Source organism: Pelodiscus sinensis, chromosome 18, assembly GCF_052426305.1.
Source record: "Pelodiscus sinensis isolate ZL-2025 chromosome 18, ASM5242630v1, whole genome shotgun sequence".
Lineage (NCBI taxonomy): Eukaryota > Metazoa > Chordata > Testudines > Trionychidae > Pelodiscus > Pelodiscus sinensis.
Window position 1 is genome coordinate 31,357,820 of NC_143069.1, and position 22,005 is coordinate 31,379,824.

At 61.0% G+C, this 22,005-nt stretch overlaps 3 protein-coding genes across 9 annotated transcripts; 2 read left to right on the forward strand and 1 right to left on the reverse strand.

Annotated features, from left to right (window-relative positions):
• The first annotated feature begins 1,296 nt into the window (after positions 1-1,296).
• GRWD1 (glutamate rich WD repeat containing 1) lies at positions 1,297-5,709 on the forward strand. Its single transcript, XM_075915534.2, has 7 exons — positions 1,297-1,530; positions 2,243-2,360; positions 2,827-2,986; positions 3,276-3,489; positions 3,642-3,784; positions 4,044-4,241; positions 4,453-5,709. The coding sequence occupies exons 1-7, from the start codon at positions 1,326-1,328 to the stop codon at positions 4,771-4,773; spliced, it is 1,359 nt and encodes a 452-aa protein (XP_075771649.2). The 5' UTR covers positions 1,297-1,325; the 3' UTR covers positions 4,774-5,709.
• Positions 5,710-5,842: 133 nt separating this feature from the next.
• Positions 5,843-9,356, reverse strand: TSEN34 (tRNA splicing endonuclease subunit 34). 4 transcript variants are annotated; one of them, XM_075915542.2, is made up of 5 exons: positions 9,226-9,356; positions 7,733-8,000; positions 7,356-7,512; positions 6,814-7,068; positions 5,843-6,607 (listed from the first exon to the last, which is right to left on the reverse strand). In XM_075915542.2, the coding sequence occupies exons 2-5, from the start codon at positions 7,985-7,987 to the stop codon at positions 6,420-6,422; spliced, it is 855 nt and encodes a 284-aa protein (XP_075771657.2). In that variant the 5' UTR covers positions 7,988-8,000; positions 9,226-9,356; the 3' UTR covers positions 5,843-6,419. The 4 variants fall into 4 exon arrangements, with proteins under 4 accessions (XP_075771657.2, XP_075771658.2, XP_075771655.2 ...); XM_075915543.2 differs by having other exon boundaries at positions 6,900-7,068; positions 7,347-7,512; XM_075915540.2 differs by having other exon boundaries at positions 7,347-7,512.
• On the forward strand, positions 9,056-21,658 carry MBOAT7 (membrane bound acylglycerophosphatidylinositol O-acyltransferase MBOAT7). Of its 4 annotated transcripts, none has more exons than XM_075915536.2 (8): positions 9,056-9,117; positions 13,294-13,376; positions 14,114-14,243; positions 14,555-14,681; positions 14,954-15,110; positions 19,394-19,745; positions 20,034-20,222; positions 20,618-21,658. In XM_075915536.2, exons 2-8 carry the CDS (start codon positions 13,301-13,303, stop codon positions 20,991-20,993), a joined length of 1,407 nt encoding a protein of 468 aa, XP_075771651.2. In that variant the 5' UTR covers positions 9,056-9,117; positions 13,294-13,300; the 3' UTR covers positions 20,994-21,658. The 4 variants fall into 4 exon arrangements, with proteins under 4 accessions (XP_075771651.2, XP_075771653.2, XP_075771654.2 ...); XM_075915538.2 differs by having other exon boundaries at positions 9,107-9,176; XM_075915539.2 differs by lacking the exon at positions 9,056-9,117 and adding an exon at positions 9,233-9,367.
• Positions 21,659-22,005: the final 347 nt, after the last annotated feature.

Genomic DNA, 22,005 nt, shown 5'->3' on the forward strand with positions numbered 1-22,005 from the left:
ACTGGGCTGTAAGGGGTGGAGATCCAGCAGGGGGCACTGGGCTCCAGGGGGGGGTGTTAGTAGGGGGTGCTGGGCTGCAGGGGGCAGGCAGGACCCAGCAGGGGGCGCTGGGCTGCAGGGGGGGGTGTTAGTAGGGGGTGCTGGGCTGCAGGGGGCAGGCAGGACCCAGCAGGGGGCACTGGGCTCCAGGGGGGGGTGTTAGTAGGGGGTGCTGGGCTGCAGGGGGCGGGCAGGGCCCAGCAGGGGGCGCTGGGCTGCAGGGGGGGGTGTTAGTAGGGGGCGCTGGGCTGCAGGGGGCAGGCAGGACCCAGCAGGGGGCGCTGGGCTGTAAGGGGGCGTTAGCAGTAGCGCTGGGCTGCAGGGGGTGGGGAACCAGCAAGGGGTGCTGGGCTGCAGGGGGCGAGCGGGGACCCAGCAGGGGGCGCAGTAGGGGGCAGGCGGGGCGCAGTAGGGGGCAGGCGGGGCCGTCTCTGGTGCCCCGGCTGGTGCTGGGGGCCTGTGCCGTGGGGCAGGGGGGCAGTGGGGCTCTGGGCCGTACTTTGGGGCAGGAAATGATTTGCCCTGAGGGACTACGTGAGCTCCCCTGATGAGGTCACTGTGTCGTGTGATGTCATCGTCTCCCCTTGTGACATCATTGCACCAGATCATGTTTGTGGCCGAGATGCCCCGCCCTGGTTTCCATGGCAGCGGGGCCATCAGTGATGTGACAGGCCTGTGCCATGGTCTGGGATGATGATGTCACGAGGGGCAATGACATCACAGAGGGATCTGGTGAGCTCATCAGGGAAGACAATGATGTCACCAGCGATGTGATGATGTCACAAGCAAATGAGCCCCGTGACAACCCCCCTGTCGCCAGGATGACGGACGGTGAGTTGCCATGGTGACCATGGATGTGGGTGGGGGCAGCATTCCGTTGCCCTTATCCAATATGGCGGCTGAGGGGGCAGGGACGGTTGAGGCTTCAGGTGCCCTCAGTTAACATGGCATCAGGGGCGGGGCTGGGGAATTTCCCTTTCTCAACATGACGCTGGCCGCGGCTCTGACGAGTTCCCCTCAGTCAATATGGCGCCGCGCTTGCCCTTTCCCAATATGGCGCCCGGAACCTCCGGCCCCAGGTGCGCCCTTCCTAAGATGGCGGCCCGCTCGCCCGCCCTTTCTCAAAATGGCGGGGGTGGCATCACTCCAGCACCGGCTCCAAGATGGGGCCATTGCCCTCTTCCAATATGGCCTCGGCTTCGATTCTCGTCCCCGCCCCAGATGGCGTCGCGCCTCCTGAGGGCGGAAGTGAAGCCGGCGCGCATCGTGCCCTGCCCGGACCCAAGATGGCGGAGGCGGCGTGGCGCTGGGACGTGGACGGGGCGAGCAGCAGCAGCAGCAGCAGCGGGGAGGAGGAGGAGGAGGAGGGGCAGGAGCAGGGGGCCCCCCCGCGGCGGGTCTATTTGCCGGGCCGGGGCCCCCCGCCGGGCCCGGGCGAGGAGCTGGTGATGGACGAGGAGGCCTATGTGCTGTACCAGCGCGCGGGCACCGGTGCGGGGCAGGGGAGAGGGGGGGTCAGACGGGGGAGGGGTCAGGCGGGGGGTCAGACGGGGGAGGGGTCAGGCGGGGGGGCAGTGGGGAGGGGGGGGTGGGGAGTGGGGGGGGGTCAGACAGGGGGAGGGGTCAGGGGCGGGGGGGGCAGTGGGGAGGGGGGTCAGACGAGGCAGGGGTCAGGCGGGGGGGCAGTGGGGGGGGGGGTCAGACGGGGGAGGGGTCAGGCGGGGGGTCAGACGGGGGTGCGGGGCAGGGAGGGGGTCAGACGGGGTACGGGGTGGGGGGTCAAATGAGGGAACAGGGCAGAGAGGGACATGCATGGGGCAGGGAGTCAGACGGGGGCACGGGACAATGGGGAGGGGGTCAGATGGGGGGTCAGACAGGGGTATGGGGCGGGCGGTCAAATGAGAGAACGGGGCAGAGAGGGGCATGCATGGGGCAGGGGGTCAGACGGGGGCACGGGACAATGGGGAGGGGAGTCAGAGGGGGGGTCAGACGGGGGAGGGGTCAGGCGGGGGGGCAGTGGGGAGGGGGGGGTCAGGCGGGGGTGCGGGGCAGGGAGGGGGTCAGACGGGTTGACGAGGGGGTACGCAGCAGAGAGCTGCAGATGGGAGGCGTGGGGGGGGACAGTGTGTGGCCAGGGTGGGTGTGACAGGTGGGGGGTGCGAGGTGCTCCCCCAGCAGTGGGGTGACCCCTTTCTCCCCACAGGCGCCCCCTGTCTGAGTTTCGACCTGGTGCCCGACTCGCCAGGCCCGGAGCTGGGACGTTTCCCCTTGAGTCTGAGGCTCTGCGCGGGCACCCAGGCTGAGAGCGCCCAGGCCAACAGGTCAGAACCGGGGGTACAGTCCCCCCACCCCTCACCTTACTCCTTTGTTCTTCCCTGGAGAGTCCCCCGTGTGCCCACCAACACGCCTGCCCAGGAGCCCCACTTCCGAGTCCCACCCCTCCCGGGCACCGTGGGGCGCTCCAGCTACATGGGCATGTGGGGAGGAGCCCAGCCCCACCATGCAATAACCTCCCCAACATCATGCCCCTACCCTACAGAGTGAGCCAGCTAAGCCACCCCCCAGGTGCTCCCCTCTCAACCCTGGTGCCCACCCGTAAGGCTGCCCCAGTGCCTCCCGGTTACTTCCTCCCTGAGCTGCCAAAAGGAGTTGGCTCCCTGTGGCCCCTCTGGCCTTGGGTTTCCGTGGTAAGCCGATGGCAGGGTCAGGCTGGTGCCCTAGAGGGAGAGGCCCGGTTCTGTGGGGCGCAGGCGCTGCGGGGGCTCAGGTGATCCCTCTCTGTGCCAGGCTGCTGGTGATGAAGATGCACAACCTGCACCGCACGGGGGCAAAGGCCGCGGACGCTGAGAGCAGCGAGAGCGAGGAGGAGGAGGACGAGGAGGAGGAGAAGAAACCCCATCTGGAGCTGGCCATGATCCCCCACTACGGGGGCATCAACCGTGTCCGGGTACGGCCCCTCCCAGCTCAGCGCCCCCCAGCGTAGTACTGTACCCCTGCCAAGCCCCCTACCTTCCCAGCCGTGGCTCCTGCTGAACACCCTACCCAGTGCTGCACCTTGCTGGGCCCCGAGGCCCCCAAGAGTGGCACCCCCATCCCTCTGTTGAGCCCCCCCACCCTAGTCCAGCACCCCCAGCCAAGCCTCCTGCTGGGTCCCCTACCCAGTGCAAACTCCCCCCACCCCCTGCAGTGCAGTGCCCCCTACTGCCACCCTGGGGTCAACCCTTTCCTTCCGGCAGGTGACTCAGCTGGGTGGGACACAGGTGGCTGCAGTCTGGTCCGAGAAGGGGCAAGTGGAGATCTATGACTTGCAGCGCCCCCTGGTGGCCATCTCCGACCCTGAGGCCATGGCCACCTTCCTGCGGGAGGAACAAGCCAAAATCAAACCCCTCTTCTCCTTTGCTGGACACATGACCGAGGGCTTTGCCATGGACTGGTCCCCCATAGTGTCTGGTGAGCTGGGGGGTGCTGGGCAGCAGGGGGCTATGGGTTGGGGGTGAAGGGCGTTGGCAGAGCTGGGGACAGCAGGGGGCTGTGGGTGGGGGGGTGAAGGGCATTGGCAGAGCTGGGGGAGCCTCCTGTGACCCTGTTTCTGCTCCCCCCAGGCCGTCTCGTGACTGGTGACTCAAACAAGAACATTCACCTATGGAGCCCCAAGGCGGACGGGACGTGGCATGTGGACCAGCGCCCGTTCACTGCCCACACCGCCTCCGTGGAGGACTTGCAGTGGTCACCGACGGAAGCCACGGTAAGGAACAGCCCTGCCCAGAGAAATGGGATATTGGTCTAACCTGGGGAGGTGGCGGGATACTGGGATAGCCATTAGGGATGTGAATGGTTCTCCAGGGAGCAGCTCGCTGCCCCCAGCACACCCAGGATGGGGGCTGGGAGCAGGAGCCCCATGGGCTGTAGCCGTGAGATCCCGCTAGTCAGTTAACCTAACATTTATCGGATTAACTGGGGTTTTACAACCCTCCTAGCGGCTGCCCTGACCCTCTCTCCCCCAGGTATTCGCCTCATGCTCAGCAGATGGGTCCATCCGGGTGTGGGATGTGCGGGCGGCACCGAGCAGAGCCTGCATGCTGACAGCCAGCCAGGCCCACGCCAGCGACGTCAACGTCATCAGCTGGAACCGCCATGAGCCCTTCCTCCTCAGCGGGGGGGACGATGGGGCCCTACACATCTGGGACCTGCGACTCTTCAAGGTCAGCCCTCTTCCCTCTCCCCCAGGCAACCCCTGCTCTGCCAACGCCCCTCACTCCCACCCCACAGCCCCGGCCAGCCCAGCCCTGCGCCCAATCCTGCCCAGGCTCCTCACTTCTAATCCCCCTTCCAGTCCTGGGCTTCCCCCCTTCTCTGCCGGTGCCCCTCCCTCCCCACCGGCAGCCCCCCCACTGATGCTTTCTCCCCCCACAGACGGGCAAGAGTGTGGCAACCTTCAAGCAGCACACAGCGCCCATCACGTCGGTGGAGTGGCACCCCACAGACGCGGGCGTGTTTGCGGCCGCCGGCGCTGACGACCAGGTGACCCAGTGGGACCTGGCGGTGGAGCGGGACCAGGAGGGGGAAGGGGAGAATGAGGACGACCCAGCCCTGGCCTCCATCCCCCCTCAGCTGCTCTTCGTGCACCAGGGTGAGACTGACATCAAGGAGCTGCACTGGCACCCACAGTGCCCTGGGGTGCTGATCACCACGGCCCTGTCCGGCTTCAACATCTTCCGCACCATCAGTGTCTGACGAGCGCAGCCGGGGGGGTGCAGATCCCCTGAGCCTGGAGCCGCCCCCCTTGCAGATGGACTATTCCAGGTGTGGGCTGCTCCCATTGCACAGACTGCACAGCTTTTTCTAAGGGGGGGAGCAGTTTCCATGTGGTGGCTGCTCCCATTGGACAGACAAGAGGGGCCAGTGCCCCAGTTAGCTTCAACACCAACTTCCCCTCCTTGCTTCATGCGGTTGGACTCTTCCAGACAGTGGCTGCTATCTACATGAAACTGGGGTGGAGGGAATGATGTGCTCCAGCTATATTTACTGTTACGTACCCCCTCCTTGCAGATGGACTATTCCAATTACTATAATTGGCCAGAACTTGAGGGTGGCTGGTGGCACTGCGTCTGGACCCTTCCATTTTCATGAGGGGTGTCCCTGTTTCCAGCAAAAGGGATGTTCTGCAGGTTGATTTGGGTAATTGCTGCCTAACGTGGGTATGGGGGCAGTTGATTCCCGCTGGCTTCCCCTCAATTGTATATTGGCTTGGTCTGAATTTGTTTACTACCCCTTGGGACGGGAGAGTGTGGTCACCCCCATTCTGTGTGAAATGGATTGCGCTGGAGGCTACTAGTTCTGTTGGGGGGGGGGGGGGGGAATTGGGTTTGTTCCCAATGTATTTTGGGCTTTGCCACCATGCACTGATTGGGAGGAGAAGGGGGGCTGGCTCTCAGCTGGCTGCACAAATCCCTGCAATGTGAGATGGCAAACAACCCCCTCCCCCAAATGACGGGGGGGGGGGTTGTGCACACACCCAGGCCCCTCCCATTTGCATCCCAGATTGGGGGAAGGGTTGGCTGTTGCCTCCCAGAGGTGCCTTCCCCCAGTTGGGGGCAGGGGCAGGAGAGTTAGTAAATAATAATATCTATTTTCTGACAAGTTTTAATTAAAGAAAAAACATATGAAGGCTGTTGGAGTCTGGCCAGTCTGTAGAGAGAAGGGCCAGACCCACATCTCCCCTTATCCCAGTCCTGCTTGTGCCCCCTCCTTCTCCCTGCCTGGGTCCCCCCTTACTCGCGCCCCACAGCCCCTGCTTGCCTAGCTGTGGGCTCAGTGCTGTCCCTAAGGGCTGTGGGGCCAGGGACAGCGCCCTCCACGCGCCCCCCCCCCATATCATCCCTGCCCCCAAACTCCTTCCCCTCAGCACCATGGCCTGGGAACTATTGAGGGGCTTCATGCTGGCAGCAGTGGGTCCCAGCGGTGTGTGGCAGAGCACTTGCTGCCATGGGTTTCTGGTAAGTGGGGTGGGGGGAACCCCGATGCCCACACCAGGCCCCCTGGTAATACCCCAAGCTGTCCACAAGGCCTGGGGCAGCTGCCCCAAACTATCCATTGGACCAGAGGGGATGGCTCTGCACAGGCTTCCTCCGGCCCTGCTGGTGCCCCTCACTCCTGACCCGTAGCCCCTGCCAGCCCAGCCCTGGGCTTTCCATACCCTTGCTGGTGCCCCTCCCACCCTCCAGCCCCTACCCTACAGCTCTGCCAGGACCCTTTTTTTAAGTAACATCCGTGAACTGCTCAGCCCCAATCTGGCAGATGCCCCCAGCAGCGTCCCCAGCTGACTCAGCAGGCTGGGTTGGGGGTGCGGACTGTGTCCGCTGATGCTGGCCGGGCGGGCGTCACTGCAGCCCGCTCCACTGCAGGGAGGTGAAGGCAACGGTGCCGCTCGGGCTCGGGGAGCAGAGCAACACGGTCTTCTTGACGCTGGTGCCCAGGCGGGCAGCTGCCACCAGGGCGCAGAGGGGGAGGGGAGCCCCCGGGGGGCAGCACAGCGCGATGTAGTGGGCATGGAACCGCAGGGGGTCTCCTGCAGGGAAAAGGCCAAAGGGGAGGGGTCAGGCTAGCTGCTCTCTGCCCCCCTACTCCCTTTAATCCTCCTCTCCTTGACCCCCCCATCCAACCCTTCCCCATTTGAAGCCAATAGTGCCCCCCCCCCCGGTACCCCTCCCCAAGCCTGCTCAGCTCCTCCTACCCCATTTCCCCCCGCCCAGCTCTGGTCCAGTTCCCCCATACCTGGGTACACGAGGAAGTCTCCCCCAAACTTGCTCCCCCCAGACAGGTAGTAACCCCGGTCCCACAGCTCACGGAAGACATGGTACCGGGCCTCGTGGGCTGGGCAGTTGGCATGAGGCCAGTCCGGGGAGGGGGAGGTCCAGTCCACTCGCTCGATCTGCCCCGAGTGGCATCGGGCCGTGGGCAGCTGGACCATCATGGAGCCGCGGGGCAGGATGAAAGGTGAATCCAGGAGCCCCGAATCCTCTCCAGCATCTGGGAGTGGAGAGAGCAACAGGCTAGGAGGAGCTGGGGCTGGTTATCCGTGAGCCCCTCACCAGACACTGAGATGCAGTCAGCTCTGGGGCGAGGCTTGTTATAGGGGGACCTGACATTGATCCACAAAGGAGTCTCCTGCAGCTGAGCCCCTACCCATGCTCCCTGCCACACAGGCCCTGCGCTGAGCACTGACAGCTAGAGGAAAACACCCCTTACTGACCCCCTCCCCCTTCTCTGCAGCCCCTGGATTTCCCCTCCGAGCCCCAGGCACGCACCAGCCCCACCTGGCGCCTCCCCACGCTCCTGTCGGCGGCGAGCTCGGCCCTCGGCAATGTGGTCGGCCAGCCGGGCCAGCAGGGCCCCTCTCTCTGCTCCGGCCAGGCGCTGCTGCTCTTGGTAGCTCTCCTCCAGCTCTTGCTTGTAGGCCTCCACCTCGGATGCCTGGGTTTAGGGGGACACGGGGTTAGCACCATTATGGGGTAAGCGGCACAACGGTCTCCCGAAAGCAGCCCTGCTCCAAACACGCTCCACACTGCTGCTGCTGCACCTTGGCCTAGCCCCGAGCCAGCACTGCCTAGAGGGGAAAGACCCCCCCCCCCCGCCCTATTCCCCACCCCCGAGCCAGCCAATCCCTGCAGGAGAAAAGACCCAGGCCCCTCACCTGGTTCAGTTCTTCCCCCTCCACCAGGGGCTGGGTCTCGGTGCTCCTCACCAGGATGGCTTCCCCCAGCTCGGCGAGCAGCCGGGCCTCCTCGGGGAGCAGCTGCAGGGGAAGGCCTAGGCGAGTGTTCTGCCGGGGCTTGCGGGCCAGTGCCCCCACCAGGGTTCCCACCAGCCGGAACCGCTCTCGGATCTCCCGGGCATCCTCAGCGCTCCACACGAGAGCTGCCCCCTGCAGCACGTGGATCTGGATCATGGCACCCCGGCCCCTGCAGGGAGGGAAGCAGAAAGGGTTAGGGACGCAGCCCCCTGGTGTGGGGGCATGAGGGCTGGTTATATGGGGACCCTTAGCCTGCTGCTGAGATACAGCCACTTCTGAGGTGGGGCACTGCAATCCCAGCATGCCCTGGGGCTCTCTAGCTGAGGGGGGGCAGGGTGCTGCAAGCCCAGCATGCCCTGGGGGTGGGGGTCCCTAGCTGAGGAGGGGCAGGGTGCTGCAATCCCAGCATGCCCTGGGGCTGGGGGACCCTAGCTGAGGAGGGGCAGGGTTCTGCAAGCCCAGCATGCCCTGGGGCTCTCTAGCTGGGGGGGACAGGGTGCTGCAAGCCCAGCATGCCCTGGGGCTGGGGATCTCTAGCTGGGGGGGGCAGAGTGCTGCAATCCCAGCATGCCCTGGGGCTCTCTAGCTGAGGAGGGGCAGGGTGCTGCAAGCCCAGCATGCCCTGGGGCTGGGGGTCCCTAGCTGGGGGGGCAGGGTGCTGCAATCCCAGCATGCCCTGGGGCTGGGGGTCCCTAGCTGAGGGGGGGCAGGGTGCTGCAATCCCAGCATGCCCTGGGGCTGGGGGTCCCTAGCTGGGGGGGCAGGGTGCTGCAATCCCAGCATGCCCTGGGGCTGGGGGTCCCTAGCTGAGGGGGGGCAGGGTGCTGCAATCCCAGCATGCCCTGGGGCTGGGGGTCCCTAGCTGGGGGGGCAGGGTGCTGCAATCCCAGCATGCCCTGGGGCTGGGGGTCCCTAGCTGGGGGGGCAGGGTGCTGTAATCCCAGCATGCCCTGGGGCTGGGGGTCCCTAGCTGGGGGGGGGCAGGGTGTTGCAATCCCAGCATGCCCTGGGGCTGGGGGTCCCTAGCTGGGGGGGCAGGGTGCTGCAATCCCAGCATGCCCTGGGGCTGGGTCCCAAGCAGAGCTGATGCCCCAGAGGATGCCGGGAAAGACCCTTTTCAGGGAGCCTGGATCTGGCCACCTGGGAATCCCTTGCAGGACCAAACCCCGCCCCCTGCCGCAAGGCACTCTGGGAGTCCCATTCTTAAAAACCGCTCCATCCACCCCTCCCCCCAGCGCGTGCGCACCCAGGGGATTCTGGGACCACCTCCCCGCAAGGGATGCTGGGTAATCCATTCTTGCCGAGCCGCGCCGGGGCTGCCCTCCCCGGGGATTCTGGGAAGCAGGTTCTTAAAGGGCCAGACGCAGCGCGGCCCCCTGCCCGCGCGCACTCACCTGCCCGCCTGGGCTCCCAGCTCCGGGGCGGGGCCTTTGCCGGCGGCCGCGGCCAGAGCTCCAGCAGGGGGCGGGGCTTGCGCTGAGCGACGGCCCCATTGGCCAATCCCCGCGGAGGCGGGGGGGCGGGGCTGCCCCAGGAGTAAGTTCGGCACCGACCCTGCCGGGAGAGGCGGGGCCCGGGCGGTGAGTGGCGCGGGGAGCGCGCGGGGGGAGGGGCCGCTCCAGGCTGTTTTTCATCCCCCCGCCCCCCCCGTTTGGGCTCCGCGCGGCCCCTCATTCCCCCCCCCCATCCAGGGGGCGCTGCCAGGCGGGGGAGGGCGAGTTCTGAGTGTGGGCGGGGCGGGGCTAGGAGCTACCGTAATGCACCTAATGACGTGCAGCAGTGGGCGGGGCTAGGAGCTACCGTAATGCACCTAATGAGGGGCAGGATGGAGCTAGGAGCTACCGTAATGCACCTAATGACGTGCAGCACCGGGCGGGGCTAGGAGCTACCGTAATGCACCTAATGACGTGCAGCAGGGGGCGGGGCCAGGAGCTACCGTAATGCACCTAATGAGGGGCAGGATGGAGCTAGGAGCTACCGTAATGCACCTAATGATGTGCAGTTCCAGGCCTTTCAAATCCAAGCTATACATCCTCGGTGATTTTAATGCTACAGTTGGTCAGGACGACACCAAATGGTCAAAGGAGCTGGGATATCATGGTATTCGCAGTGAGAACTCAAATGGCACTTTTCTTCTTCCAGCTTGTGCGCAGCATGAGCTTGCTGTCACAAGCACTTTCTTCCAACAAGCAAACAAATACAAAGCAACTTAGATGCACCCTCTGTCTAAGCATTGGCGTATGATTGGCTATTTCGTCACAAAACAAAGAGAACTTTCTGCGTGGCTCTGGCTCCTGGTCTGACCACTACATGGTACACAGTGTTGTCTCCTTGAATCTTTGTCCACCAATATGCCATCATTCTGCTGTAAGCTGAAAAAAGTTGGATGTAGGCAAACTTGAAATATCCGAGACACAAGTGCTGTTTCAACGCAGTCTTGATGCTTCCTTAGTCATCAGCAATGAAGGTCCAGAAAGGTCACCCACTATTGAGAATGATTGAATTAACATCAAAGAAACAACCTACAGAATTGCTGTCGAGATCCTCGGTTTCCAAAACACCAGGGACAAGGACTGGTTTGACGACAAGGACAGAGATGCCGAAGCTCTTCTTAATAATGACAAAGAGAATGCCAGGAAATCAGCATATATTCGAGCTAAGCAGGAGGCACAAGTCAAATTACAGCAAATGAAAGAGAACTGGTGTCCTCTTCAAGCAGTTAAACTCCAAGATGTGGCTGATAGACATGGCCCGAGAGGAATAAGGCTGTCTGCTCATGATGTCCTAGCTAATGTCACTCTATGCTAGGCTTTGTCCCTGAGAACCAATAAGACCTCTGCTCTACTGGCCGGCTGAGAGTCACATCTGGCTGCGGATGGGGGTGCAGGGTCGGGGGCTCCCTGACACGCCGTCACAGTAACAGAGATGGAAAATACTTGGGCGAATTGGCTGTCCTGAAAAATGTGTCAGCATTGTTCAGTCCTTTCACGATGGCATGCCGGGTCGCGTCCTTGACTATGGAGAGACAGCAGCACCTTTTGAAATCTCAAGCGGCACAAAGCATCTGTCCTTGCTCCTCTCCTGTTCAACATCTATTTTTCAGTGATGCTGTTCGTTGCTTTTATCGTTGGGCTTGCCTATTCTGTTCCGAACAGATGGCAGCATTTTCAGTCTCCGGAGACTTCAGGCTCGCAGCAAAGTGGTTACTACAACTATCCGTGATCTTCAGTTTGCTGATGACTGTGCACTGTTGGCTCATTCAGTGAAGGATGCACAAAAGCTTTTTGATCGCTTTGTCACGTCTGTTCACCGCTTTGGACTCACAGTGAATCTCAAGAAGACAGAAGTTCTGCCTCAGCCTGTTTGGAAGGAGCCCAGCCCTCCAGTGATTACTGCTGCTGGCACCGTCCTTAAGGCTGTTGACAAGTTCTGCTGCCTGGGAAGTGTACTGGCTTCTAGCTAAACGTGGATCATGTCGTATCTGCTCAACTAGCCAAAGCCAGCGCTGCCTTTGGAAAATTGACCAAATGCCTGTGGAATGACCCTGGTATCAAACTGCAGACCAACGTAGTGGTATATCAGCCAGTTGTCCTGAATATCCTGCCGTATCGCTCGGAGTCATGGACAATATATCGTCGCCATGTTTTGAAGCTCGATCGAGTCCATATGCGTGGTCTGAGGACGATTGCCCATGTGAATTGGGACAAAATTCCTAAAACGGAGGTTCTTAGGCTGTGTGGCGTCATGAGCATGGAAGCAATGCCCATGAACAAACAGTTTCACTGGATGACACGCGGATACCAAAGATGGTCTTCTATGGCCGGCTTGCTCATGGAAAGCGCTCAATCATTGGTCAGTAAAAGCACCATAAAGATATTTTAAAGGCCAACATGAAGTCACGCGGCTTATCTCCCAATGATCTGGATACTCTAGTTCAGGACAGATTGTCCTGGCAAACCGCTGTACTGGCTCTTCATTGCTTTGAGAGTCGGCGTAGCCAGGCATTGCAGGAAAAGCGCAGGATCTGAAAGGAACGTACAACACCTGCAGTAGGCGGGTTTTTATGGGACATCTGTAATTGGCTCTGCCGATCAAGGATTGAGTTAGTCACTCATTAATGAAGTCATAGAAGATGAGATCCGTCAATCGATGGCTCAGTCCAAGAAGAATGACAAGCAGCACCTGGCGCTGTGGGGCAGGGCTAAGGGCTACCGTAATGCACTTAATGACGAGCAGCGCCTGGCGCCGTGGCGCAGGGCTAAGGGCTACCATAATGCACTTAATAACGAGCAGTGCCTGGCGCTGGGAGGCGGGGCTACCGTAATGCACCTAATGACAGGCAGCGCCGGGTGACGTGGGTGGGGCTAGGAGTTACCATAACGCATCTAATGACGTGCAGCGCCTGGTGCCATGGGGCGGGGCTAGGAGCTACTGCAATATACAGGTGGTCCCTGAGTTATGAACGCATCGACTTACAACCGTTCGTACTTACGACCAATCTCCCGTTAAGCGCATTACAGCCAGTCCCCAAGTTACAAACGCGCGATCCGTGCTTACGAACAGCGCGGTCACATTTAAGTGAATGGGGTCCGACTTACAAACAGATCGAGTTACGACCAAGAGTTTGGTACGTAACTCGTCCGTAAGTCGGGGACTATCTGCACATAATAATGTACAGTGCCTGGTACAATGGGGATGAGGCTAGCAGTTACCGTAATACACCTAATACATATTGTACAGTGCCTGGTACAATGGGGATGAGGCTAGCAGTTACCGTAATACACCTAATACATATTGTACAGTGCCTGGCACTAGCGGAGCTAGCAGTTACTGTAAAATACCTAGTACACCATGGCGCAATGGGGTGGGGCTAGCAGCTACTGTAATACACCTAATAAATAGCACACAGTGCCTGGTGCAATGGGGAGTGGTGCTAGCAGCTACCATAATACACCTAATAAATAGCACACAGTGCCTGGTGCAATGGGGAGTGGGGCTAGAAGCTACCGTAATGAATGTGAATGTGGCTCTGCTCTCGGATATGCGGGGTGTCGGGGGGGGGGGGGGCTGTCCAGTGGCTACTGGGGGCAACAAGGCAGTTTGATGTTCCCTATATAATCCCTGGTGTATTAACTCGCCCCCTCCCCGCACTGTGCTGCCTTTACTGCCTTTTCCCCAGGCTGGCCAATCCAGCCCATGGCCCTGTGGGGGGCCAGGGGTGCTCAGCTGGATTGGACAATGGGGGATGCTGCCAATGCAGAGCCAGCGCCCCCTGCAGGGGAGAGTCTCCATGTCCCATTCCCCGCCCCTACTGAGCCAGCCAATCGCCGCCCTGGGGCCGGATGTCCTCTCCCTGCACTTCCCTTCCCACCTGCGGGACTGAGCCCACAGTGCCCCCCTGCAGCCACTGGTGCCTGTGTGGCCTGTGGAACTGCCCGACACTGGGTTTTGTCCCCCGACAGAGCTGGGATGACCCCGCAGGAGTGGACCTACCTGGCCGTGCTGCTTTTCTCCATCCCCATCGGCTTTCTCTTCAAGAGGGGGGGTGAGTGACTCTGAGGGGGGGGGCGGATGTGGGAGCAGCGCTGGCCCCTCCCCTTCATGCTATGGCTGGGGGTGGGGACAGGGATGGGGGCTAGAGAAAATCCCACTAAAAAGACCCTCTTCCCCTCCCGCGAGGGCCCTTCCTCCCAGCTCCTCCCTCCCCCCATCCCCTCCGTCGCCGGCCACCCCTCCCATCCGGCATTTCCTCACCTCAGCTTCCTCTTGCAAGATTTCTTCTCTTGATTACGGGGGCGGAGGCAGGGGGGAGGCTGGACTGTGTCTCAAGCCAGCAGGAATTTGGAGATATTGGGGGGGAGGTGTGCACGGATGTGGGGGACCCTCGCACTAGCCTCCCCCTGCCAATCTTCTTGTGAGGGGCTACAGTAAAAGCTCCTGGATTCTGGGGTCCTACATATAGGGGATAGGGGTTTGGGGGTTCAGGATTTCCCTGCACGCCAAGCCAGCCCCTCCACCGTGGCTCTGGGTGGGGGCCAGTTCCCCCTAGAGGGGACAGGCCCCTGGCCCATCGCCCTAAGCCGGCCAGGCCCTGACCTGGATGGGAGCCAGCACCCCCTAGAGGGGACAGACTTCATTCCCCATTCCCTGCCCCCCTCCCCCGAACCAGCCAGTCCCCACCCTGCGTTGTCCTAAGTGCCAGGTGAATTTGCTGTGGGGGGCTCTGGTTGGGAAGGGGAGCTGAGATCTGATTTGTTTCTTTCCTGCCCCCCCCCCCCTCAGGATACCGAGAGAAGCAGTTGGGGGGGGCAGCCGTGGGGCTGCTCCTGACGCTGGTCACTTGCAACATCCACACCTGGCACTCCCTGGTCACCATCCTGGGCACATGGGTGATCCTCAGCCTCTCCCCCCGGTGAGCTAAGAGCCAGGACACTTGGGTTCTCTCCCTGGCTCTGGGAGGGGTAGTGGAACCTAATGGTTAGTGCTGGGGGCTGGGAGCCAGGACACCTGGGTTCCATCCCGGCTTGGGTGGAAGCGGGGGCTAGTGGTTGGAGGAGGGGATGGGGGGATTTTGAGAGCTGTGGAAAGCTGGAGGGGGGGGGCGAGACAGAAGGGAGCAGGGAATTCTGGGATCCAGGGAGGAAGATTGGGGGGGGGGGGAGGGAGGTGACAGGAGCAGGGGGTTCTGGGAGTGAGGCCAAATAGCCTGTCCTCTGCCCCCAGGTCCTGTCACTACCTGACCCTCGGCTGGACCTTCTCCTACCTGCTCTTCTTCCGGACGGTGACCTTCTTTGGGCTGCCGGCCCCGACGCCCTTCACCAACGCCATGCAGCTGCTGCTGACCCTCAAGGTGCTCTGTGTGTGTGTGGGGGGGGGGGTTGTGTTGCCCTCCCACTCGGTGTTGGCTTCATTGGGACGCTGTGGGGCACTGCACTGTGACAGAGGGCGCCATGGGGGTGCTGCACTGCGGGAGGGGGCCCCCGTGGGGCGCTGCGCTGTGGGAAGGGGCCGCCGTGGGGCGCTGCGCTGTGGGAGGGGGCACCGTGCTGGGGGTAGGTGGATGCCGTGCAGCGGCAGTGCTCCAGTAGGGGTCACTCACCCTGGTGTTTCGCCCTGCCCCAGATGGTGAGCCTGGCCAATGAGGTGCAGGAGCTCAGCCAGGCCAAGAAGCAGGACGTGGCCTCATTCTCCAAGGGCCCCATGGTTGGGCTGATCCCCAGCGTGCCGGGGCTGGGCCAGATCCTCTGCTACAGCTTCTGCTACGTGGGGCTCCTGACAGGTACTGGGGGGGGGGTTCTCTCCCTGGCTCGGGGGCGGGGGATGGTATCTAATGGCTAGACCGGGGGGAGGGGAGCTGGGAGCCAGGACTCCTGGGCTGTGGTCCCGGCTCTGGGTGGGGAGTGGGCTGCTGGTGCCGGAGCCGGAGCCGGGGTACGGCGTGGTTGCTCTAGGGGCCAGGGACATTTTGTGTGTGTTTGTGGGTGTATATCTGTGAAGAAATGTACATTCAGTAACAAGTAGGGGCTGGAGCACACGACCTGCGAGGAGAGGCTGAGGGACTTGGGTCTGTTTAGTCTGCAGAAGAGACCAGTGAGGGGGGATTTGAGAGCAGCCTTCAACTTCCTGAAGGGAGGTTCCAAAGAGGATGGAGAGAGGCTGTTCACAGTAGTGACAGATGGCAGAACAAGGAGCAATGGTCTCAAGTTGTGGTGGGAAAGGTCCAGGTTGGATATTAGGAGAAACTATTTCCCTAGGAGGGTGGTGAAGCGCTGGGCTGGGTTCCCTAGGGAGGGGGTGGAATCTCCATCCCTAGAGGTGTTTAAGTCTCAGCTTGACAAAGCCCTGGCCGGGTTGATTGAGTTGGGATTGGTCCTGCCTTGGGCAGGGGGCTGGACTTGATGCCCTTGTAAGGTCCCTTCCAGCTCTATGATTTATGTGTCTATTATTGAGGGTCGTACAGATTGCAGAGTGAAACGTTGCAGGGTTTTTCCCTCCCCGCTTCTGGGAGTCCCTTCTCCCCAAAGAGGTTGGTGCACAATTCGTGAAAACAATGGCACTAATAAGGCCGGATCCACCGGGCCAGCTAAAAGCGGGAATCAACACGACCCGGACTGCACACGAGTCCAACCCTGAAATGTGCTGAGTGGCTTTGGTTCCCACTCAGGTCGGTGGGACGGCCCCACAGGTGCTGAGCGCCTCGCCGACGGGGTTGGGAAACTGAGGTCCGCCGGTGCTTCACGAGTCCTTTTGTGAGGCCTGACGTACTGAGTCTGCCCCCCTCGCTGTTGGACTTGTCGGTGTGTAGAATGCGTAAGGTGTCGTTGCAAACTGACTCCCCCGCTAATAGGCTTGTGTGGGGATGTGCGGGGTCACCTAGAAAGGATTCGTAGAATCACAGAGTGCTGGAACGGGAAGGGACCTCGCAAGGACATCGAGTCCCGTCCCCTGCCCTCACGGCAGGACCAAGCACCAGCTAGAGCGACTGCTCAACTCCGTTTTGTTTTCTCAGCTCGGCGCCCGATGTACACGTGGCGGGGGGAGCGGCAGGGGAGCGGACCGCCACTTTAAATTAAAGGGGCCGAAACAAAATGTTCTCAGGGCCTTTTTTTTTTTCTCTCGACAAAAACGTTCCCAGCCCTGGGGGTCGCAAATTAAAAAAGGGTTGAGCACCCCTGAGCTAGAGCATCCCTGGCAGGCGTCTGTCCAACCTGCTCTTCAATATCTCCAGGGATGGAGATTCCACAACCGCCCTCGGCAATTTGTTCCAGTGTTGAACCCCCTGGACAGTTAGGAAGTTTTACCCAATGTCCAAGCTCAGCCTCCCTTGCTGCCGTTTAAGCCCCTTGCTTCTTGTCCTGTCCTCAGGGGCCAAGGAGAACAGTTTTTCTCCCTCCTCCTTGTACCTAGGGATGTTAAATATCGGTTCATTGAAGAGTCGAGTAACCTCATTAATTCTTATCGGTTAGTTGACTGTTCTATAGTCCTGGAGGCAGGGCCGGCAGCCGCTGTATCAGAGGCAGCAGTGCCGGGTGCCTGGCGGGAGACGATCCATGAGGGGAACCGGTATAAAAATTAGATCCCCTTGTGAACTGGCTGCCTGTCACCCATTGCTGCCTCTGATACAGAGGCAGCAGAATAGGGAATAGGGAGGCAGCAGCCCCTGCCTAGGGTGGGCCTGAGCTCCTGGATTCGGCATGAGCCAGAACTGAGCCAGGTTGCCTGCCCGCCTGGCTCCTAATACACTTTAAAAGCAGAGCTGCAGCAGGGGTAGGTTCTGGACCTGGTGCAAATCGGAACTGAGTTGGACTGCTGGCCAGCCTGCTCCAAAATGTACTGGCAAGGGCGGGGAGAGGGAAATGCGTGTAGTCTATAGCATTAACCTATACGCTGTTGCTAATCGGTTATTCGACTACACTATTACATCCCTACTGATAGCAGTTTTCAGGTACCTAAAAGGGAGTTATCACGTCCCCTCTCAGTCTACTCCTTTCTAAACTAAACAAGCTCAGTTCTTTCAGCCTTCCCTTGTAGCTCATGTTTTCTAGACCTTTCATCCTTTGTGTTGCTCTTCTCTGGATCTTCTCCGATTTCTCCACATCTCTCTGGAAATGTGCTGCCCAGAACTGGACACAATCCTCCAACTGAGGCCTAATCAGCGCAGAGTAGAGCGAAAGAACGACTCCTCGTGTCTGGCTCACAACACTCCTGTTCATGCAGCCCAGTATCACGTTTGCTTTTTTTGCAACAGCGTCGCACTGTAGACTCGTATTTAGCTTGTGGTCCACTCTGAGCCTTAGATCCCTTTCGGCAGTGCTCCTTCCTAGACAGTCGCTTCCCATTCTGTGTGTGAAACGGATTGTTCCTTCCTTAGGGAAGCGCTTTGCATTTGTCCTTATTAAACCTCATCCTGTTTACCTCAGACCCGTTCTCCAGCTTGTCCAGTTTGAATTAGGATCCCTCCTCCAAAGCAGTCGCAACCCCTCCCAGCTTGGTATCATCTGCAAACTTAATAAGTGTGCATTCTATGCCATCATTCATTGATGAAGATATTGAACAGAACTGCCCCCCGAAACAGACCCCTGTGGAACCCCACTTGTTATGCCCTTCCAGCATGATTGTGAACCATTAATAACTACTCTCTGAGAACAGTTATCCAGCCAGTTATGCACCCACCTGATAGTAGCCCCATCTAAGTTGCATTTCCATAGTTTACTGATAAAAAGGTCATGCGAGACTGTATCAGATGCTTTACTAAAGTCTAGATATACCACATCCACTACTTCTCCTTTATCCACAAGGCTTATCCTAGCAAAGAAAGCTCTCAGGTTGGTTTGTGTGATTTGTTCTTTACAAATCCATGCTGGCTGTTACCTCTCACCTTATTATCTTCCAGATGTTTGCAGATGGATTCCTTAATTACTTGCTCTATTATGTTCCCTGGCACGTGATACAGGTGTGCTGGAAATATGTAACTAAGATATGATTAAATCAGGCATGTCAAGTGAAATTCAGTAGGTTTTTCCAGACAAAAGCAAGGGTCTGACTCCACCAGCCAGATGTGGCCAAGGCCAGCAAGTTGGAGCTTGCAGGAAGTTCATTTGATATTCTCACAGTCGCAAGCAAGCCAAGCCGGGGTCTACAGCAGACAGCGCGGTTTTTACACCTAGTAGGGGGAAGGAGTTTTATCTAGGGATGCACTTCAGAAAAATACATTTTAACTGTTTACCAGACTGTAAGGGGAAGGGGAGAAAACCCCATCAGTTTCCTGCATGGGAGGAGACAAAGGAAATCAGATGTTTTGGGCTCTGACGTGAGTGTGGCTTGGGCCAAGCTGGGCAGGCTGGAAGTACGATGGCGTGAAAGCGCTGAACAGAAGCTTCGAGTTGCGCTGAGTTGTAGTCGCAGATTTTCACTTTCGTTTCGAATGGGTTTTGGCCCTGTTCTCCCATAACATTTGAAACGCACGTAGGAATTCGTGCGTAACTTGGGTGCGGCACCCGTCCAAAACAAAAGCCCAAGGAAAAACTCGCTCGGTTCGCGGACGGAAACTCTGAGAGGGAACGCTGGGAGTGGGGCCTTGCGGAAGGAGCCTTTTCCTCTTTCCTCTCTCTCGCTATGTGTATAAAAAACTTTTCCCATGGGACGACAGAGGGACGTCATCACGCCACAAGTCCCACCCCCTCCCAGCCTGGGTGCTGTGGCCCTGGGCTGCCAGGCCCTCCCCTTTCCGTCCTAACTGGCTTAACCCCTGACTCTCCTCCGCTGCCCCGACCCTCCTCCAGCAGCTGGAGGGGGGCCTAGAGACCTTGGCCTGCAGTGGGGGAGGAGTGGAGGGGCTGAGAGGCTGGGGTGGGGGGTGAGAGGCTGGGGCTGGTGTGGCCCTCCCTTCCCCGGCAGCTGGGGGGAGAGCTGGGCCTGCCTACCCCCCAGAGACGGGGGGTTGGCGGGTATAGCGAGCAAAGGGCACAGCCCCCTAGCTTACATATGACTGCATTTCCCTCCTTTCCCCACTCCTCCCACGCCTCCTCTGCCCTCCCCCTCCATCCCCCTATACCCCCCCAGGTCCCTTCTACCGCTACAGGACCTACCTGGACTGGCTGCAGCAGCCGGACTCGCGGGCCATCCCCAGCTGGCGCCCCCTGCTGGCGCGGGTCAGGCTGGCCCCGGTCTTCGGGCTGCTCTTCCTGGGGGTGTCGCGGCTCTTCCCGCTGGACTACGTGCAGACCGAGGCCTTCCCGGCCCGGGCGCTGCCCTTCCGCCTCTTCTACATGGTGCCCGTCTTCTTCGTCTTCCGCATGCGCTTCTACGTGGCCTGGCTGTGCGCCGAGAGCGCCTGCATCGCCGCCGCCTTCGGGGCCTACCCCACGGCCGCCCGCGCCCGCCCCGGCGGGGGCCCCACTCTCCATTGCCCCAGGTGCGCCACGGCCCTGCCCTCTAGGGACGCCGGCTGCCACCCGGCCTGGGGCAGGCACTGGCTGGCTATGGGGGGCAGGGAAGGCGGCCTGGGGCCTGTCTCCTCCAGGGGGCGCCAGCCCCCACCCAGCCCCAGGGCAGAGATTGGCTGGCGCAGGGAGGGCGGGTGATAAGGCCTCTCCCCACTAGGGGGTGCTATCTCAATGGGGCGGGGGCCTTTCCCCTCTGGGGGGCGCCCCCAGGGATGGGCTCTCATGTGCGGTCACTGACTGCTTCCCCACACCCCCAGCGCGGAGGACGGGGCGCCTGGGGAGGCTCCCCCCGCGTACGACTACGAGACCATCAAGAACATCGACCCGCACGGCACCGACTTCTGCGTGCGGGTGCGGGACGGCATGCGCTACTGGAACATGACGGTGCAGTGGTGGCTGGCCCAGTACATCTACAAGAGCGCCCCCTTCCGCTCCTACGTCCTGAGGTGGGGGGCGCGGCTCCGACATTGGGGGAGGGGGGAAGCTCAAAAAAGGGGGGAGGTGGCCAGGCTTGGGGATTCCGGGAAAGGGGGTGATGGGGGAGGAGAACTCAGATATGGGGGGGGGGCCAGGCCAGGGTTTGGTTGGGAAATCTCAGGTGCATGAGGAGGGGGCCTCGGACGATGTGGGGGCGGGAATTGTGGGGGGCTCAGGCACAAGGGGGATTAGAGGTGAAATCTCCAGGGGGCTGAGGAACGGGGAGGGGGAGTGGCTGGGAGGGGGCTTAGGTCAGGAATTGGGGGTGCAATCGGCAGGGGAGGAGTGAGAAAATGGGGGTGGGGCTCAGACAGGCACATTCCTTCCCCCCCCCTTGGTTAACCCCTCCGTCCCCCCCCCCCAGGAGCGCCTGGACCATGCTGATCTCTGCCTACTGGCACGGCCTGCACCCCGGCTACTACCTCAGCTTCCTGACCATCCCGCTGTGCCTGGCGGCCGAGGGGGCGATGGAGGCTGGGCTGCGTGGGCGCCGGGGGGCGGCGCCGGAGTCGGACCGCTCCTGGGGCGCCTGGCTCCACTGGTTCCTCAAGATGCGGGCGTACGACTACATGTGCATGGGCTTCGTGCTGCTGGACCTGGGGCCCACCCTGCGCTACTGGCGCTCCATCTACTTCTGTGTCCACGGGGGCGCCCTGGCCCTGCTGCTCCTGGGCCGCGCCCTGGGCCGCCCAGCCCCCCGGCCGCAGGGGGCCCCCGCTGAGGGGCTGCACCGCGAGTGAGGGGCCCCACCCCCACTGGCTGCTGTGGGGCCGCACGGCACGTGAGGGGCAGCAGCCCACCCCACTGCCAGGGTCACCAAAGGCCTGGGGGGGCAGGGACCACCCACTGCACAGGGCCCCCCCCAATCCTCTCCTTTGGACCCCGGCGGCGGGGCAGGGCACAGCCACAGTGCAGGGTGCCTGCGATCGGCCCCATGGGCCCTGGGGGGCAGGCAGGGCCGGATTTACGCACAAGCCAAGTAGCGCCTCAGATTATTACTCAGTTTTGTGTTTTGGGGCTGTGCTGGGGGGCCCCTTAAATTTGACATAATTTAGGGCCTCGGTGTGTCTTAATCCGGCCCTGGTCACAGGGCCTCCATGGGGGGCCAGAAATAGCCTCTGAGCTGCCCTCTTTGGGGCCCAGGGGGTTGCCCCATCCTGGAGGTTGGGGGGTAGGCCCCACGCATAGCGCCATGCCTGCCAGGGAGGGGGCAGGAAGTTGTGGGGAAAGGCAGATGGGGAGCCCTAATCCTCCCCTTTCTCCAGGCCCTTGCTTCCCTAGCTGGGAGGGGGAAGCTGCCCCAGATATTGGGGGGGGGGGAACGCTATGCTTGCAGGCCTGCCCCTCCCCCACTTCCTGTGATACCTTTCCCTGTGAAGGCAGGAGACACTCCGCCCCCCCCAAATGTAAGGGGGGTTTCTACCCCCAGCCAGCCAGTGCTGCCCTGTGGCCTTAAGGGGAAGCGGCGTGGGGTTGCCAGATGGTTTCAACAAAAATACCAGACACACCTGACGTTACATCCCAATCCCCAGTCAGCGGATCCAGGAAACACCCCCCGGTTCTGTTTTCACAATTTGTTTCCTGGGCACAAAGCTCAAATGGTTCAAAACCGGACACCTGGCCCCCCTCGTTAGGGGGGGTCCCCCATTTTGAGCCAAGCTCCCTCATCTGGCTTGAAACAGCCGGAGGTTCTCAGCCAGTGGGGCGTGGAGCTGAAGGGGCGGGGTGAGCCTAAATGGGGCCAAAAACCCT